Below are 19078 nucleotides of genomic sequence, written 5' to 3'. Positions count from 1 at the left end.
CATCATATAGTTGTTAAAAAAAATTACACTTATATATGTCTATTTACATTTATTAAACCATTGGTAACATACGTATTAGGTAGGTACTATAAATGATAAAGTATGATAGGTGTAAATTATTTTTCACCACACCAGCTCGAAAAGGTTTACTTTAAAGACTTACACTTCAAAGACTGATAGCAAAGTTGCATTTTATTCACATGTGAGGCAAAGTAATCAAATGCAATTTTTGAGTTGTTTTCTTATGTTTGCTGGTAGAATTGACTTTTAAATGATGATTTTGGATGATAAATATTTAATAACATTCATTTGGATTTCAATTGGTTTGATTTTGTTTCATTTTTTTTTTAACTTTTTATATTTGCTTAGGGTTGGTGTGGTGAAAAATTTTGTGTTTCACTCGGGAGCAAATTTTGTTTAACCCTCGTGCTTTGAAACCCTCGCAACGCTCAAGATTCCATTTTTCGAACCACTCGCTACGCTCGTGGTTCAATTTTGGAATCTTTTGATTGCTCGGGTATCAATATTAGCACGAGCGGTTAAACAATAACTTTGCCCCCTTGTAAAACAAATAACTATTATTAGGTACATAACATTTACCTATTTATATCAGGCAGAAAATGATGCATTACTCGTAGCATCAATCCGCAAGAAAACCTAGCGAAAGCAAGGGAAGATCGCACGACTCTTCAAGTTAGAAATGCAAATTAATATAGGTTACGTTTTAATAGAATGATTCGATCTTTCCGGCCAATTGGAGTTCATTTCCGCTTACATCAGATATTCCGAATGACAGTAGAGGCTTTTGGAATGAATTTAAAAAGTGTGTTCGCGTCCCGGAAGCGGCTCTCGGATATCTCGTGCAAACTGAAAGGCGAGTAATTGCGCGCCCCGACCGCCCGCCGCCCGCCGCCCGCGCCCGCCGCCCACGGCTGGCGGAGCCGTTCGCTTCCGGTGGCTTTCCTGAAATAAAGAAAAAATTCCAACCTGATGGGAAATAATAATTAAGATTATACAAACTTCTAGTACAAGGTAAACGTCTTAAGTTGGTAACAGATTAGATTAAACTAAATTGAAACGAATTATGAATATTATGATTGAAAGTGGCAACTACGTTAATTAGGGCAGTGTCAACTGTCGAGCATTGGTCCATTTAAGAACATACACTGAAACATTTATCCAATTTAATCAATAATATGCCTCTAGTGGAACTGCTGAAAAAATAAGTTTATGTTAACGCTACAATTACGAGTATTTTGTATGGTCAAGAATTCAATTTCAGTATCATTTCGTATCTTGTCACATAGTGCGATATTTAGCGGTTCTTTGACTTTACCTTCAACTGTGCGAATATAGGTACGTACATACGAAAGTTGAGTCAAACTTTATAAAACTGTATCCTGTTTACGGTAAATCAGTTTTTGAGATTAAGGATTAAGTAGGCAAGGTAAAATAATTGAGATTAAATATGTTATTGCATGATGTTGTAGATTTACAGATGACGAACAGAAAAACCGAGATTCTCAATTTCAAAAAATCCAGTCTAGATAATCACATTAAATGGATTTAGGAGTCCTCAATCGAGTCGCCGAGAGCGTACGTTGCAGGGAGGGATCCGTGATACGTAAGCGAAATTCTGTGTCCCTAGTGAAAAAAGGTATAAGTCTCGGGCAGCGCAGTTGTAAATGGGTATAAGTTCCAAGTAACACCTGTGCCCTTTTACTCCTTAGCTGCGTGAGACTTGTACCCTTTTTCACTAGGGCCACAGAATTATTCCTCCCCGAGCACGAGCGGCGGGCAGAGGGCGCGGGGCACGGGAGCCTGCCACTACAACTGAATTTAAATTCAAAGGTTTCTTGCGTGCAAATATTTGTTAAAACCTTCATAGTATGTTCTATTTTATTTGGAATTCAACGCGGCAGAAAAAAATATTACTTCAAAGAAGACTATTTTTTCTCAAGGTTTTTATAACATACATATAAATCTTGCAATTCCAGTTACCATACTAAAAAATCTTCAAGCCTGAGGAATTAAACTCTATCGTTTAATTAATTGCTATTTCTTAAAGTTATCGTAAAGTTCACAGCTTACGTTCATAAACGGTTCCAACCTAACATACAGGAAAACTCTCGAGAAGAGAGTTTCAAGAATGCAGTTTCGTGCAGACCTGCAATAATATGTCACAACGAAAGCCGCAATTAAAAATATCTGACACGATCTTATTTGTAGCTCACAAGGGCGTGTCCCATAATTTTGCGGCCTTCGTCGTGTAAGATAATTATTATTGCCGATAAACTGGCCGTAAGACATTAATAAAAACTCATAGCTACTATACGCCTGAAACCACATACCTTCTCACGTAGATACCTATAATACCTATTCTCTTTTGTCATAATTACTTTAGTATTTTAATTATATCTATAACGATTGCATCTTGAGTAAAATCAAAAGCATTTAATATTAAATAATTATTTAGTAACCTACCTAATTACGTGCCTAATAATACTTATTTGACAAGTTTTGTATTTTCTGTTTCTTATTTGATGACAATAGGCCTACATACCTAACTAGTAATATAGGTACTTCTTGAAACACTATGTCGTCCTCAGGTATCAGTCGTATCAGGTCAGTAATCGGCCAATATGCATTGCCCTTTTTCTGTTACCTATTGGATGGTGAATATGCTTTTTCGAAGTTAGTTAAAAATGCACTCAGGTCACCTGTTTGGGAGATTTTTGAACTTGCCTGGACTGCTGCGTTAAAAAGAAGACCTTTTAATATTAGTTCGCGATGCGTTATGAGATTAACGAGGAAATACTGCTTGGCAGCCATTCAATTTAACGGAAAGCTTTACATTCTCTCTGGTGTTTAATGTAGTACTACCTACTGCTTTATTACACATTAAGTAACGGTGGTTTATCAACGTATGATTACACAGAACGAATTATGTCATTAGCGTCAGCTTTTGAGCCTTGCAAATCACGAGTCACCCAAATGACAGTAGTAAAACCGTTGGAGTGTCATTGAGTCTGCAACAAGGGCGCTGATTGCGCGCTCCCTACTAATCCCACTCATTATCTACTCACGCCACGCGCGAGTGCGGGACGAGACTTTAACAGTTGTATTACTTTTCCTATCAGTTAAATACTGACTATTTACCAATCCGTATTTCAAAATAGTTAAACACGTTCTTTCAACAAAATTACGAAGATAAAGAAACGAAAGGGCTGTATGAAAAATTTGTGTTACGGCTACCTATTGGAAGAAATTCAAATGCTAGATGGAAGTACCTATTTGACAGCTTTTTTAACAGGCTTTAAAAAGAAATATAGGCACTTTAGCTGCGTTTGCGGACTAATTTTTTGGCTATGGCTGGTGGAGTGATAAGTTCACCTGTTGTTATATGCGTACCCTAGGGGTTTTGGGTGCGGGATTTTTTCACAGTAGTTACCTAGAATCCCTCATAAGATTCTAATTAGATTTTTAACGTATACCCAGAAACCCTTCATGAACCAACATTCTAATAGGCTAAATGATTTTTTGTTACTGGTCTCAATCGCTCCTGTTTTTTTTGATATGGTGAAATATCAATATGGGACCAATTGCATGAAATCAATTTTACTAAAATAATACATAGATGCAATAGCAGCCGTCACGTCGTCATGTCATTCATACAAATAGCTTTCTTGAGAGGGGAGGATATTTTTAGGGTTCCGAACCCAAAGGGTAAAACGGGAACCTATTACTAAGACTTCGCTGTCCGTCCGTCCGTCCGTCCGTCCGTCCGTCTGTCCGTCTGTCTGTCACCAGGCTGTATCTCACGAACCGTGATAGCTAGAAAAAGATTTAAGTGGGGCTCCCATACAGCAAACGTGATTTTTGACCAAAGTTAAGCAACGTCGGGCGTGGTCAGTACTTGGATGGGTGACCGTTTTTTTTTGCATTTTTTTCCGTTTTTTTTTTGCTTTATGGTACGGAACCCTTCGTGCGCGAGTCCGACTCGCACTTGCCCGGTTTTTTATAAATATAATACGTGTAAATACATGGTTGTAATACTAGAGAGATAGACAAAGAAAAGTCTACAACGATTTTGATAACATACACAGTGAAAGTGTTCTTCATACGTCACAATATCATAGAAATTTGACTTTTAAAATTTGCACTGCGTGTGCTATCTAAATCGTTTCAGACCTATGTCTTGGTCTACCTCTGTTTATTTTTTGTTAAAATTTACTAGAATATGAACTGTATCGCCTAAAAATACTACTTTAATCAATGAATGAAATCTTGTAAGTGTTACTGAAAGTTAAATAGTACATTGGGTATATTGGGTAAGGTTGTGATTTAAAGCTTTTTTTTTTACAATCCGTATCAATATAGGCCTTTACCCTTCAGTGCACCTTCATGAAATAAGATCTCTCTCGAGCAAGTTTAATGAAAAATAATATTTTGCAATAGGATCCCGGAATCAAACATTTTGTTTAGACTCCTATAACATCTTCACAACGGCTTCTCACATTAGAGGATCACTACTTGAACTATAGGTACTAAAAAAACTTCGTCACTACTTTACTTTAGTTTTAAAATATATTTTTATAATATGTATGCTAGTTTTAAGGTATTTATGTATGGGCCACTAGTTGCCTGAAGTAAAGATTTTCATTTCAATCATTTCATTTCATTTACTTTGTACCTAACCCAGGTTATTTTTCTAAGTTTTGTTTGCCACTTTGTTAGCAGGAAATCTACATATTAATATGTTCTTTAACATCATACTAGATGTGAGTACTCGTATATGTATTACACCCGCAGCAGGTAAGGCGGCATAGTCTTGATTAATGTAAGTGTAAGATATAGAAAATTAACTTACCCTCATACTCATAAGCAATTTCGAAAGCAAATAATATTGATTGCGCTTATTTTTCACCTTAACGGCAGTGTCAAGTCCCTGCCTACGGCCAACTTTACTACCCATATCTGCAGATAAACGGTTAACGTTGAATTAATAACCTATGTGTATTCACATAAAGTTATGCCTTTGCAGAATCACAGTTTACCTAAATATATACTTTATTAGTAGGTGCCTACCACATGACATGATAGAGCATTCAGTGCATCTGTGTTAACATGGACACCTGAGTGGCGTTATTTCGGACATAAATATTATACCTATAGGTTGATAAGACGTAGCTATGTAGACCAAATACGTAAAAGAAAAAGGTGGTGTCGTGTTGTATCAAGAGGTCAAGGATATGGCATACGAGAGGGAGAAATGGAAAATACTCCACCGACAAGAGCATACCTCTTGAATTGAAAAAGAAGATAGGTTGACAATAATTAACTTGCCTATTTTTTCTAGCTAACATCTAACATGTACAGATTTTATGATAAATAAGTATAAATGTATGTTTCCTGAACACGAGGCAATAGTATCGAGGACATTTGTCTAGTGTGCGCGGAACCAAATCCAACAGTAGGTAGAGTCTCATTCGACATTTTATAAGTACCTAATCATATAAGAAACACACGAAACAGATTCTGCCCCTGCCTGCATGGTGGTTATGGGACCGAACGTAACCAGAAAAAGCGGCCAAGTGCGAGTCGGACTCGCTCATGAAGGGTTCCGTAACAGCAATTAACATAATAAAATTGCGATTTACGATTAAGACTTATTAAAAAAAAACTACTTACTAGATCTCGTTCAAACCAATTTTCGGTGGAAGTTTGCATGGTAATGTACATCATATATTTTTTTTTGTTTTATCGTTCCCTTATTTTAGAAATTACAGGGGGGGGGACACACTTTTTACCACTTTGGAAGTGTCTCTTGCGCAAACTATTCAGTATAGAAAAAAATGATATTAGGAACCTCAATATCATTTTTGAAGACCTATCCATAGATACCCCACACGTATGGGTTTGATGAAAAAAAAAATTTCGGGTTTCAGTTCCAAGTATGGGGAACCCCAAAAAATTTTCGTTTTTTTTCTATTTTTGTGTGATAATCTTAATGCGGTTCACAGAATACATCTACTTACCAAGTTTCAACAGTATAGTTCTTATAGTTTCGGAGAAAAGTGGCTGTGACATACGGACGGACAGACAGACAGACAGACAGACAGACAGACAGACAGACAGACATGACGAATCTATAAGGGTTCCGTTTTTTTGCCATTTGGCTACGGAACCCTAAAAACACTCATCGGATTTTAAAAACTATTGGGAGTTAATGGAATCTATATTATGGTACAGTCAGCTGCATAGAAAAAGGTACCACCCCTGCATACAAACTTCTATCTAGCGGTGGTACCTTTTCTCTGCAGCTGACTGTACTAGGCTATTGTGTGAAAAGAACAGACTGTCTACCTACAGGGGTATTGTACGAAAAATTTTAGGCGTGTCTAATAAAAGAATATCCAAATCTTAACATCAGAAGATGACTGAGACTGACCCTTCGTATGATGGGTTCCCATAAAAATCGTCATCAAAATGGCTTAAGAGCAACAGGAGTGTGCAGCAACTGTAGAGAGACCCGTTCCGTGTATGTGAGTGATACTTTAATTAATATTTCTTCTTAACCGCTAGGCACAAATTGCGACCTGCATTGATTTGGTAAAAACACTGAAAACCATGAGGCGATCGAGTCATACGACAGGTAATTTTTTTTGTAATTTCTTAACGTTTTTTTTAAAAAAATACCAAAATAATAATGCTTTAAAAAACTCCCCACTTTATTAATGCCTTTTTCTATTATGATCTTTTTTTGTTAGTTGCTATTATTTTATTACAGGTACATTATGCGTTACTTTGATGCTGGACTAAGTACGTAAGTAACGCAAAAAACCGTTTTAAAAGAGCTTTAAAACGTACCCGTAGCAATAATTTACCTTGAGCTTTACTTTTTATACTGTAATCGAACACGTTTACATAGAAGAGGCGAAGACTACCGTGTCTAGTGAATAAAATGTGTTTAAACCACGCCCGGCTCGGATGGTGAGCCAATGGGGCCGGGTGCCGGCGAGGGAGTCGGCGCAGGACCCGCCTTGCCACCGCGGCCGACTTAGTTGACATGAGACAATCGCGAGGCGCGGTCGCGTTCCCGACCCACCACCACACAACAACTGTGCTCCAGGGTGCTCTACCATACATCCGTCAGTGTTTGCGGTACCACAGTGGCTCTGAAATGACTTAAAAGATGAATGAAGGCAGCCAAATTCACAGTTAATGTTTGTTTTGTTTTTTATTTATGAGTGAACATTTGAAGAAAATCAACAAAGTGTTGGGTGTAAAGGTGGAAATGAAGGTAGGCCTCTAGTTGCTACGTAACATATATTGGATCATTGCAATATTAGTATAGCTTTATATTTTACAACATGTAAGTAATTAAGTAGGTACATACCTGCTTATGCTTAAAAGCTCAGCAGGGGAAACCTGAAAATGATTGTGAAATTTGTGTTATATTTTACTCAAAAACCTAATACAGTAGCCAGGTAAATACAAACTTCACAAGGACCTATTTACGTTTGCTTTATTGTGTGTATGGTTACCTACCAACATTTTATGAAATATCTTAAGGTAGTTTGGACTACAAGGAGCTAAGTCCGCACAATTACATCAATCAAAATGCCGGTTTTTTTGACATTATATATATCTACATCATGGTACCTTAGAGTAAGTTGTACAAAGCTTGCTGCCCACGACCACGGTTGTCCATCCCGCCCCTTTCCCCTTCCCATTTATCGAGAAACTGTTCCAGTAAACAGTTTTCTGTTTAGTTTGGGAAAAGTATAACGCCACGAAGATCAAGAACATATTATGGGAAGAGTAAATAAAATAAGAGCTTTTTACCCACATATCTTCAAAAAATCCCGTATTAATGTTGTATCTACTTACAAGGCTTTCAAGGCAAGGCTCTTGTGACTTCCGATTTGGGCAGTATCACTAATATCTTGCAAGTAAAGGAATGTTCTTGGACTACTTGCGGAATGATGCCAGGGAACACATGAAACACTGTAGCTAGCTGTCTGATAGGAAACTCAACACGGCCATTATTCTCAAACTACTAGGTAACTATTACTACTAGGTAACTATTATTAGTAGTATAACTGAGCGTTATACCTATGCCTGTTGACATCTTCAAATGTGCTTTTAGAGAAGAGGGTATGATAGTGGGGTGAACAAATTGGATGGGCCACACACCACAAGATTGATCATCGGTTAGTCGTATTAGTGCACAAAGATAAAGTTATTCTTTTACTTCCAGCTTGCAATAAGTTGTTAGATTTACTTGACGCTTTCTATGATGTTCTACTAGGTATTTTTATAGTAAAATTATTGACGATGAACTTAATTGATTTCTCTACCGGGTGTGGCCTGCAACATGAGCAAATAATCAAAACATATAGATTGTACTCTTCAAACGGTGACACTTTTATTCAACAGCTTTAAAAAATTATGAAGTATTTAGACTACCTATTTTTCATACAAAATAAATATTACATATCTTCAATGGACGCCATCGCCACGCCATATCATTGTGATTGACGTTGCTTGTCACGCCTTAAACATGACAAAATTCGCAATACATTGCGTCTTAGAATAAACTTTAAAGTGTATTAAAAATCAAACCACAATAGTTATTTTTAAAAGTTGCTGAACAAATGTTGGCCAGTATGAGGAGTACAGCCTACAGTTTAATATTTTGCTCGTATTACGGGCCACACCCGGTATAAGAATTACTACATTCACCCTCACCGTTTTTCTATTAATTCTATTTCTATGATTTAAGTGCCTACCTAGGTAAAGTAGGTACAGACCGATTCATATAGGTAGGCATTACGTACATACTAGCTGTAATTTTCATGAGTTATGTATAAAATAAAATCACCACTTACCTATTCCTTCTGCGACTTCTACATAAGTATCTATCATGTTCGGTTTCAGGAGATTACCCTAACTAATACCTACACCACAAACACGTAGGTAGGTACATAAGATAGTCAGCAAAAGAACTAATAACTGCACAAAAATATTGAAGTTGTGGTCTTATTATAAAAATCTCCATACGTTGATAAGTAAGTACACACATTTTACCTGTGAAACGATGGTGAAGTGTAGGCCTATTGCAGCTATTGCAGCGCGCCGCAGTCGCGCGCGCGGCGATTCATTCATTTCATTGGCAACATCCAACCCCGTTGTAGTCCTTGTAATGTCATATATCGCCATCAAGAATACCTACTCTTATTTGTCAGTGGGTTCAAGCAGACTCTTCAATTTTGATATTATATCAAGAACCCAGATTAAAAAGCTCCGTTAACATTTCTAGAGTTAGACCAAGAGAAGTCGGCAGCGATTTTGATAGCCCACGCAGTACAGGTGTTATTTATACGTAATAATTCGATAGAAGTTCGACGTTTAAAATAACACTAGCACTGCTTGGGCTATTGAAATCTAACTCTAAAGATTTTTCTTGGCTAACTTTAGCTTCTTCAGGTATAGAATTCTACATACCTAGGCATACATGTAGACTTTATATATATTGATGGTATTGATTTAAAATAGGTGTTCTATCATTACCTAGTCATGTTTTATTGCTATCTGTGTATAAAAAGCAATGTTAATATTATTTATAGTAACAGCACCAGTCATGGGACATTTAAGAGGAAATTTGGAGTATTTATGATATTTCCCGTATACATGTAAATGGTCTACCGCTTAGCGTGTTAAAAGATGAAAGTCCTATCCGTCTTTCATGTTTTAGGCGTGTTGTATGAAAGATACAGCAATTAGTTTCCACATATTTAACAAATTAAAACTATGCTTTTTTTCTCCAGTCATGGACACCAAAGCTCCAGTAATGGGCCCCCGGTAATGGACGTGGATCCAGTAATGGGCCCCCTATAATGGACATTGCTCTATCAGTATAAAATATTGAAATGGGGAATAAGTTACGACAAAAAAAGCAATTTTTGGTATAAGCTTTTATCGCTGAATGTATTTTTCTTTCCACATCCAATTATTATTGTATTAGATCCATCGAGACAATTCTAATATACCCAAACACAATTAGTTAGGGTTTATTGCGATAAAGTTCCCATGGCCACCTCCTGTCTCCATCATCAGATTAGGTCCATGTTAATTATCATAATATTGCATTATCATCCGATTTGCATACTTAATTACGTACTTATACAAAATTTCAACTGAATCGGAAATCGAAAAGTGGCTCAAATTCAGCTACCAAGATTGGACCCACACTAACTAACAGGGCAAGTTAAATAAAAGTTTGGAAAAACGATATTAATTTATCCGAAGTCCGAGAATACCTCCTGATTGACATATTTCGTAACTACATTTTACTTCTGTATTGTTTAAATATGAAATTATGGCATGGCAATCATCATTCTGTCAATAAATTATTGTCCCATCATAGGAGGTACGCAGTTTTACAGCTCCTATAATGGGATTGGGCCAAATACCACTATGTTTTTACATCTGTGGAGTCACAACATAGTGTGTTATATACCTTATCTCATGGTAAATTCAATTAACAAAACACATTCTAGTTTTCATCAAGTATTAATTAATTGAAATTTAATATATTAACTCACCTCTCTTAGCGAAGTTGTTAAGAATTCGTAGTGGTATTTTTTTCAGTGACACGACAACTTTTGGGTTGACGCCAATTTCTTAAAAAGCAACCAAATTTAACGAAACTTCAAACTGAAACAGCTCTAGGACTCTTATTTATGATAATATACAGCCAGTGTTTATAAACTACTTTTAGATACTTATTTTAGAGGAATTATGTTTTTTTGTCCCATTAGTTACTGGTTCCACGCCCATTATAGGGTATACTACTATATTTCCATGTAAACTTAGTACAGCGTCATGTTTAATTATTTCATTATAATATTATTTTTCATTCAAATTTATTATGAAAATACCCGTTTGAAACCTTTCAAAGTTTATGCACCATTTGAAGAAATTGATTTGGCAGCATGCAAAATGTTACATGAAAACTTATAAACGTAGGTACAATAATAATTAATCAATTTTCCAATTCAACTGTGGTGTTTTTTGTGGGTCTCTATTGTTTCACAAATGGTTTTAAGTCATACGCGCGTATTCGGGAAACGAGATAATCACAAGATCTAGAAACGATATAGAGATCAACTAGATTTACATTAGATATCGACTAGATGTGACTTGGATATCTAAGTCATAACTTGTCGAAATCGTTCATGAGGACCTCCAGAATCGCGGAAACGTCAAATTTGACATATCTATCTTGTCGAAATCGTTCAAGAGGACCTCCAGAATCGCGGAAACGTCAAATTTGACATATCTATCTTACAAAATATCGTAACTTGTTGAGGTCTAGGAGAGATCTAATACATTTTCAGAATCGAGCCGATAGTGTATTCTTTGTCCGAATTTTCGTTAGTCATAATTGGTTTTTCTCAGAAACACGTAACTTCTCAGGATTACCATGAAACAAACTTAACCTAACCTATCTATAGAATAATCTTATGAAAATCCTGAAATGTTAACGGGTTCATTTTTATGACTAACGATAATATGACAAACAATACATTATGACATTTATGACTTAAAACTTTATGGGAAACAAAGGGACCCCGTTTTTTGTACATCGGAATTATGTCAGTATCAACGTTTTTCGATTTTGCTCAACTTTTATTTCAATTTTTTTTTTATCTAACAGGATTCATAATTATATTTACGCGTACTCGAACCAACCTACCTACTATGGAAAGTCGTTCTGACTACTCTGTATGCCTAAGTAAATTTTCATACTATGTTTCAAGTTAATCTTAATTAACTTTTTTATTATTGTGGTAATATCAAACCGGAAAGAAATAGTTTCCTATTAATTTAAATATTTTGGAAATTTACTCGTCTTATTGTAGGTACGAGTGAGAGTTTTAATTTCTAAGGAACTTTTAGTGAAAATACTTATTATGTACATGTTTTCAAGGGTTAATTTACCAAAAATAGGCGAAATGAGCCCTAATTACTTGAAAACGAATAACAACACAAATTTTGTTTATTTATTTATATCCTTTAGAATATATTTTACTTACTTTATCCCTCCTAGATAAAAATAAATACCTAAATAAATTTCAATAATATCTTATACGAATCAGCCCACTTACAAAACTAGTTAACTAAGAATAGTTTTAGAACTAGCAGAATTTTAAACATAGTATACTTTCAGAATTATTGAGATAAAATGTAAAAAGCCCGCGCGATCGCCTAATCTTCCGTCGCAAGTATGACACGGAGCGTCATATCTTTTGTTCCTTTCTAATTTCATGGCTTTACGCCTTCTCTTAAAAGTAACGAGAAAGCTTAGACGTAGACGGTCTTCCCTAAAGGGGCCCACTGATTATCAGTCCGCCGGACGGTATCGGCCTGTCAGTTGTTCGGAACTTTAAAAATTTTGTTCTAACTGACAGGCCGATATCGTCCGGCGGACTGTTAATCAGTGGGGCCCCTTTATCGCAACATTCCCCTGTCTCGCAACATTGACCTTATAGTCATTTAGATCGTACATGGCTCCTGGCTTAGGTAGGTACGACTGGTAATCGTACTGGTATAGGTACGATTAAAACGACTAACGGTGCGATTCGGGCAATGAATTAGATATTCACTAGATATGAAATAGTAAAGTTATGTGACGTTCCACGGCAAGGTACCATTTCCCCGGCTGAATATTGGAGCGGCGTTAATAATAGCGTAAGCGCACTAATACATAGGTACCTATCTATATCTATTTATGTTAATTAACCTACAGTAAGTCATGAATATGCAAAATATTTCATGGATGCAACTTTAATATTGACGGAACGAGTTAACCAACTTGTCGACTAGCACCTACCGATGACCGTCGCTTCGGAAAAATAGGTACATTTTGACTAATTTAATTTAATCCCAGAATGCTCATTTAGATACTTAATATAACCTAATAGGCCAGTCAAACTAGATTTTTTCGAGGAATTAATTACCAGGAAGCTGGACATCGTCATAATACCTTCATTTGGTTCTAAATTAGTGTACTCCGAGTTTGCTCCATTCGAGGAGTTGTGAAAAAAATCTGTGTTTCATCGGTTTCTTGCTTGCAGTTCAAAAACGGTAGGTACGTCCGACAAAACTTTGCTCTAATCATGATAAAAATTGACATCCGATCCTAAAAGTAGGTATACCTTAATATGAATTCGTCGTCAAACATTGTAAAAAAAAGGCCTCCACTTTGAATTTGTTTTTTGAAGTGAAAACTTCTTTAGCGGCGTTGAGCACTTTTTGAGGTGGGGAAAAAATTATAAACTGGATTCAGCATAACGCGTAACGTAACGCTGACGTCATGTGTCACGGACAATATTATTCACCAAAGAACTTTAGTCATAACGTATCATAACCAGGTCAATTATTTAAAACTGGACTTTTATATTAAGCAATAAAGCTCAATGTTCTAATCCTGTACGGGCTGAAATACGAGGATCTCACAGTTACATTCTAACTTTATATCACTCAAATATAATTAAATAAAGCTACATCTTGATGAAATCGCTAATAAAAGTGAACTCTACTGGTGAATAAAACTCAAAATATCATGACCAAATATATTTAGATGCGAGGTCTGCAAGGTAACTTTACAATTTCTATTCGAATTTTAAACAATTAACGCTACAAATTTGAATTTCGAATTTTAAACAAGCTCACTGACCAGCAATTTCGGAACTAAAGTTTTTCAATAGAAAGGAGGATGGGTCAATTATACATAATGCTGCAGACATTTTAGACTAGTCATTGAGTTTTCACTTCTGTCGGCATTCCCGGAGTGCAACCCGTTGTTTTTTTTTAAATCGTGTTACTTGATATCCGAAATATTTTTTTACCAGTATCTGATTCACAACAACCTTGCTGGTAGTGAGATTGATGATTGACGGTGGGTTCCTTTTACATCGAGTGGTTTTGTCAATCCAAGGAAAAAATGTATCTCCCAAGGCTCCAAAATTTATTCACACCTCCTGGGATGGAGCAAGCTCACATTATATGCATTCTTCTTCAAAATGCTTTTTGAAGATCTGTGGATCTAATTTGACTGGCGAAAGCGCACTTATAACTTAAGGTAACTGCTTTCACAAAGAAAATATCGCCATTTAAATAAAAACTGGTACCTACATAATTGTGATATAACCGACTCTCCCTTATGGGGGTTTTCAAAAGACTATGGATGCAGTTTTTTATTAAGTAAGTACCAAAAGTTTGTTCTTACTATCCTAAGACGTAAAACAATACATCGTGTTACTTGTGATCTTGGTACGTAGGTAGGTATGTGGGTAATCCGGACTGGGCCTGGCTGGTCGTTCCATCAAATCCGATTACTGTAGAATCGGGTGCACGCGATAAATCGTCGCCGCCGTCGGCTGTCGTCGGCGGCAATTCGTTACGTTCCGATTTACCGAAAAACTTATTCGATATATGAGAAATATGGCGGCGGTTGCTTTGGGGACTAATATGTTATTTAAAGCGAGGCTCGGAGTCCCGCAGCGCTGCCACCAGCTCAATACCGATATTAATGATCGGAATGTATCACCGGTCGTCAAGAGCGGACTGGCGAATGTCTTCTTCCTGCGGAATCGAATATGTGATCTGTTAACAGCCAAGGCACAAACTTTCCATATTACCTACATAATGTTATTTAATGTGTTTTCTCTTCTTTGTCTTCTGAACACAATTATTTAATATTTTCCAATTTCTATTGACTAAAATAAAATTTAGAGTTGTCAAATACTCGCTACAGTCGCTACCGAAAGTCGTCAATGTAACAGATTTTCAAAGATAAAGAATGTTAAAAGGCTTCAAAGTGACAGGGGAGTTGAAGTGTAGAGGAGGATTGGGCTGTTTATAGAATAAACAAGGGCAAGATGCAGGTATTGAGCGCACGTCAGGGCGCGGCGGCGGGCGGGAGGCTTTGTGCGCGATGACGCGCCGTTCTCCGCGCTGGGTTCCGCGCTCAGCGCAGCACCGCACAGGCTACGCAATCATACAAACCTACGGGCTGCACTCCAGCCAGCCTCGCTGATCTACTTCCATTGTTTCCTAAGCAGTAAAGAAAAATAGAGTAACTACTCGATGTCCGTCAAGTGATACGTATACTGACACCTCGTTATTTTAACAACAATAATTTTAGTTACCTAGGCACAGTCGACGTCAAAAATATGTTTCCATTTTTCGCTTTATTACAAAGGAATAAGGTGCAAAAGTGTCCCAGACCTACCTACTAGTAAATTACCTTTATAATGTCTTATAAAACATACCTACCATTAATTTAACAGATCTTGGTATGATAGCGATGTACTGCTGCATTATATTATTAACCCTTGTTATACTCGTATAGGTATCTCTGAAATAAAGCTCAGTTTGCGTTTAGATTTCGGAGATCTGAGAGACAATATGAACTAAATGTACGGAACTCAACTAATGTTCGTGTTCCATATTGGAGCTTCATTTTTTAATAAGCCCATCTTTTCCGTGGACGACGTGTTGATACGAGGACGAGCATCTCACTAATCAATTGTCCTCTTGAAGGTCATTGTTACACGACCGGAAAAAGAAATAAAAACTCACCCGGACTTTGATACGCACGACTATGTATACATATAATAAATGACTTGCAGTTTTTGTGAACGTTTAATATTTAGTGGCCTACATGCTAACGTAATTGTTTATTAATATGTATAATTAAATTAACAAATTTAACTGATTTGCAAGACCGAAGTGATCCCATAAATGTACCGTGAACAAAGTTTTGTACAGTACACTAAAAATTGGCATACTTAGGGCCCCATTCGGATTTTGAAATAGACATATATTAAATATCGTTTAGACATAACTAAAATACGATAACGATATGTTTAAGATCTAACCTGTCAAATTTGACATTTGCACGATTCTGGAGATACTCTTGAACGATTTCCACAGGATATGACTTAGAGATCCAATTCACATCGAATAGATGTCTTACTCTATCTAACGTTCAAGTGACATGGTTGCCTGAATTGCACTGCAAAAGAGAACTAGTTGATATCTAAACTATAACGTATCTAGAATGGACCTAGTACGTGTCGTCTCTTGTGAATATCTTGAAGTTCGAATACGGCAGTTAGGCTACAATCAGAGCCAGTTAATGACTGAAAAGTACATACTTACACTTAATTATGTTTTACACCATGCATAATACATACTGACATTAAGAGGACGTAATACTTTAGCTCCGTGATATGTTAATATTACTAAATTAATAATCTTTTGAAAGCTTAATCGTTTTACTAATAGCCAGCAAAGCGAAGATTAACCCGTTACGAGCGCGAAGTAGCCGCTGTGAGATTAATCCACGGCGAACACAAAAACGTTGCATATCTGTTGTTCTCGCTGTGAGCGATGTTTGGACAGTGACAGATGGCCGGCACCTCTAGCCTGGTAAACATTTTACACCTCTGTTTATAATCTGACTCGAGAACAGAGCTGCGCCGACGCATTAGTCACTGTGCGCGCATACGTGTGTTCGCCTGAGACGACTCCTCTTGCGACTCACGCTTAACTTCTTGTTTATACTTTAATGACGTCATTTCTGAATTACTCGTAACTTTTAGCGGCCACCATACAACAAAAAATACCAGTCAAATTTAAATCAATGGTATTAGATAATATAATAGTATTTTTTAATCGAATGAAACAGAACAAGCAAGTCCGTAATGATTTCAATTTCATTAGAGGTATTTGCGACTTACTACTTAAGTATCCAGTCTATCGAGTGGGGTATCATTTTATTGGAAACATAAAATCATCTTTATTATATGGTCATTTTTCATTTTCCAATGACCATTTAAGATGTACGTAAAATGATTTGAGTCGGATACCAGCCATCAGCAATCATTTAACAATTTCCTAGTAAATATGATCGCTGTCGAGTTTTTCTTTTTAAATTTACTCTATTGTTTCGTTTCTATTACCTATTACTGTTAATTTGACAAGTTTTCGTATTGACGTTAGATGTTTTCGTGTTAGCTTCATTGATTCGTGATTAATCACGATCAGTCAAATGAGTAGGTATACTTCATCTTCACTTTAATAAATTTTGTGAGAATTGCAATATTACCAGCAATGCATCATATCATAAATCATAATACTTAAGTATTTATATGAGTATTAAAACTCCTAATCGTTCTATTTATTAGTTAATGTTTAAAAAAATACCATCTCATTCTTACTTACTGTAATCATTACTCGTACCTTATAATACATACCTCTTTTGAGACTAAACAAACGGTTACAATATTAAAAAAGTGCAATGAAATAAACCTACGTACGTACCTAAGTGTAGGTATCGTATCTAGGGGTAGTGGAAGTATCAAACGGTTGTAAAAGGAGCGAATCCTGATCGATCAGTATACAATGCAACAATATGGGCTGCGATGATTAATATAGCCGCGGTCACTATGTGCTCTATGCTCTACGGCTCGCGTATGGACTCCAGGAATCCAACCCTATTAATATTTCATCAAACAGATGCGTATTGACGGCAGAGTTTCGAGCCGCGTAATATTAATCGAGCCCTCGATTTGTGAAGATCAATGCTTTATTCGGAGCTTGTGATCTTGAAATTTGTTTTAAAAAAACGTTTTGTTTTCATTGGTGATGGTCCACCATCTGCTTGTTGGATCAAATAAAAAGCATTTGATAAAAAGGACAGATTAGCCACCTACATATTTATACGTTAGGCATCTTCCTTCCGCGATAAAAAGGTACCGAAAGTACATTGATCTACGTTTACTTAATTATTTATTGATATTACATAATTAATGTTTATTGGGAGATTAGGTTCAGAAATAATATAAGTATACGCATAAGACCGGGCGTAAGGATTACCCCGAGTTACAGCGGTCAGTTGAATTATGAACAGATTCGGATTATGATTAATAAGGTGTGGTAGAGCGGTTCTGAGTATTTAAGCAACAATAATGCGAAGACGCTTTGTGGTGATGATTTAGGGACCGCGCGCCCTCGCATCCGCGCCCTGACGCCTCGCGTACCTTCGTACGTACCTAATGTATTTACATATGTATGTGGCTTTCCATCATAGAAGGGTGCTTCATCTGCAGTAAGGACCTTATCAAAATTTCGTCGTTTATTGCACTTGAAGTATAATAAGGAACCTTCTGTGACGGAAAGCCAGATATGTACGTGAACTGTACATATGTATATGTACACAAAACTAATAATAATATTTTCTGTGTATATGTGTGCTGCCATATGTCAGCATAGCCGTCAAAAACACGATCACGTTTTACGTGTGCTCACAAGTGGTTAAATAAATTAAAATAGGCAGACTGGACTGAAGGTTTTCTTAGGTGGGTGCTTCCATATCCATCTTAACAGTTCAGTATTCATCACAAAAACATTATCACAAGAGTTTACCAAGAGATAAATGTTTAATTAAAAAGAATGTAGGCCCTTGTCTTACGAAGAGAAAAATGTTCAAAAGGTACTTTAAATGTACCAAATGTCAGAAATAAATATTTCAATAAGTAGGTTCTAAAACATGACGCCGGAGCTGAGACCGGGACAGTTTTCTGAAAGCGTAGTCCATAAAACTACACTTGTTTATTATTGTATAAATATGTATTTATTTTGGCATGGTTGTGTTTAACTTAATATTTACAGATTTTATATCTTCTAAACTAAATTTAAATATTTAAAATAATAATAATCAATCGCTGACAATGATAAATTGAAAAAGTTGCCTAACAGCTGAATTTTTGTCATAAAGAAACTGGAACAGACTTGAATAAATTTCTTATTAACGTTCCTATATATTATATTTTTCATTATAAATGAATAAAAAAACGTTGTGTACATTCTATATTAAGCGCGTGCTTACAAATGCCTTCGGCTATCGAGCACAATAGAGCAGCAATACATCACGCGCTCGCGCAACATATTAAACGCGTTGGAGCCTCTTTGGCCCCGGCAAAGAAGTTAATGTTATTGG

General features: G+C 36.4%; 1 protein-coding gene across 1 annotated transcript in view; it reads left to right on the top strand.

Annotated features, from left to right (window-relative positions):
* The first annotated feature begins 6852 nt into the window (after positions 1-6852).
* Positions 6853-19078, top strand: part of LOC134679011 (LIM/homeobox protein Awh) — a 39885-nt gene continuing 27659 nt past the window's right edge. Inside the window, exon 1 of the mRNA XM_063537802.1 lies at positions 6853-7303. Coding sequence (XP_063393872.1) covers positions 7247-7303 — 57 coding nt within the window. The 5' untranslated portion in view covers positions 6853-7246. The remainder of the gene's footprint in view (positions 7304-19078) is intronic.

The sequence above is a fragment of the Cydia fagiglandana genome, chromosome Z (genome assembly GCF_963556715.1).
Source record: "Cydia fagiglandana chromosome Z, ilCydFagi1.1, whole genome shotgun sequence".
Classification (NCBI taxonomy): domain Eukaryota; kingdom Metazoa; phylum Arthropoda; class Insecta; order Lepidoptera; family Tortricidae; genus Cydia; species Cydia fagiglandana.
Note: the sequence above shows the minus strand (reverse complement) of the source record. Positions and strands in the feature narration are given on the sequence as shown.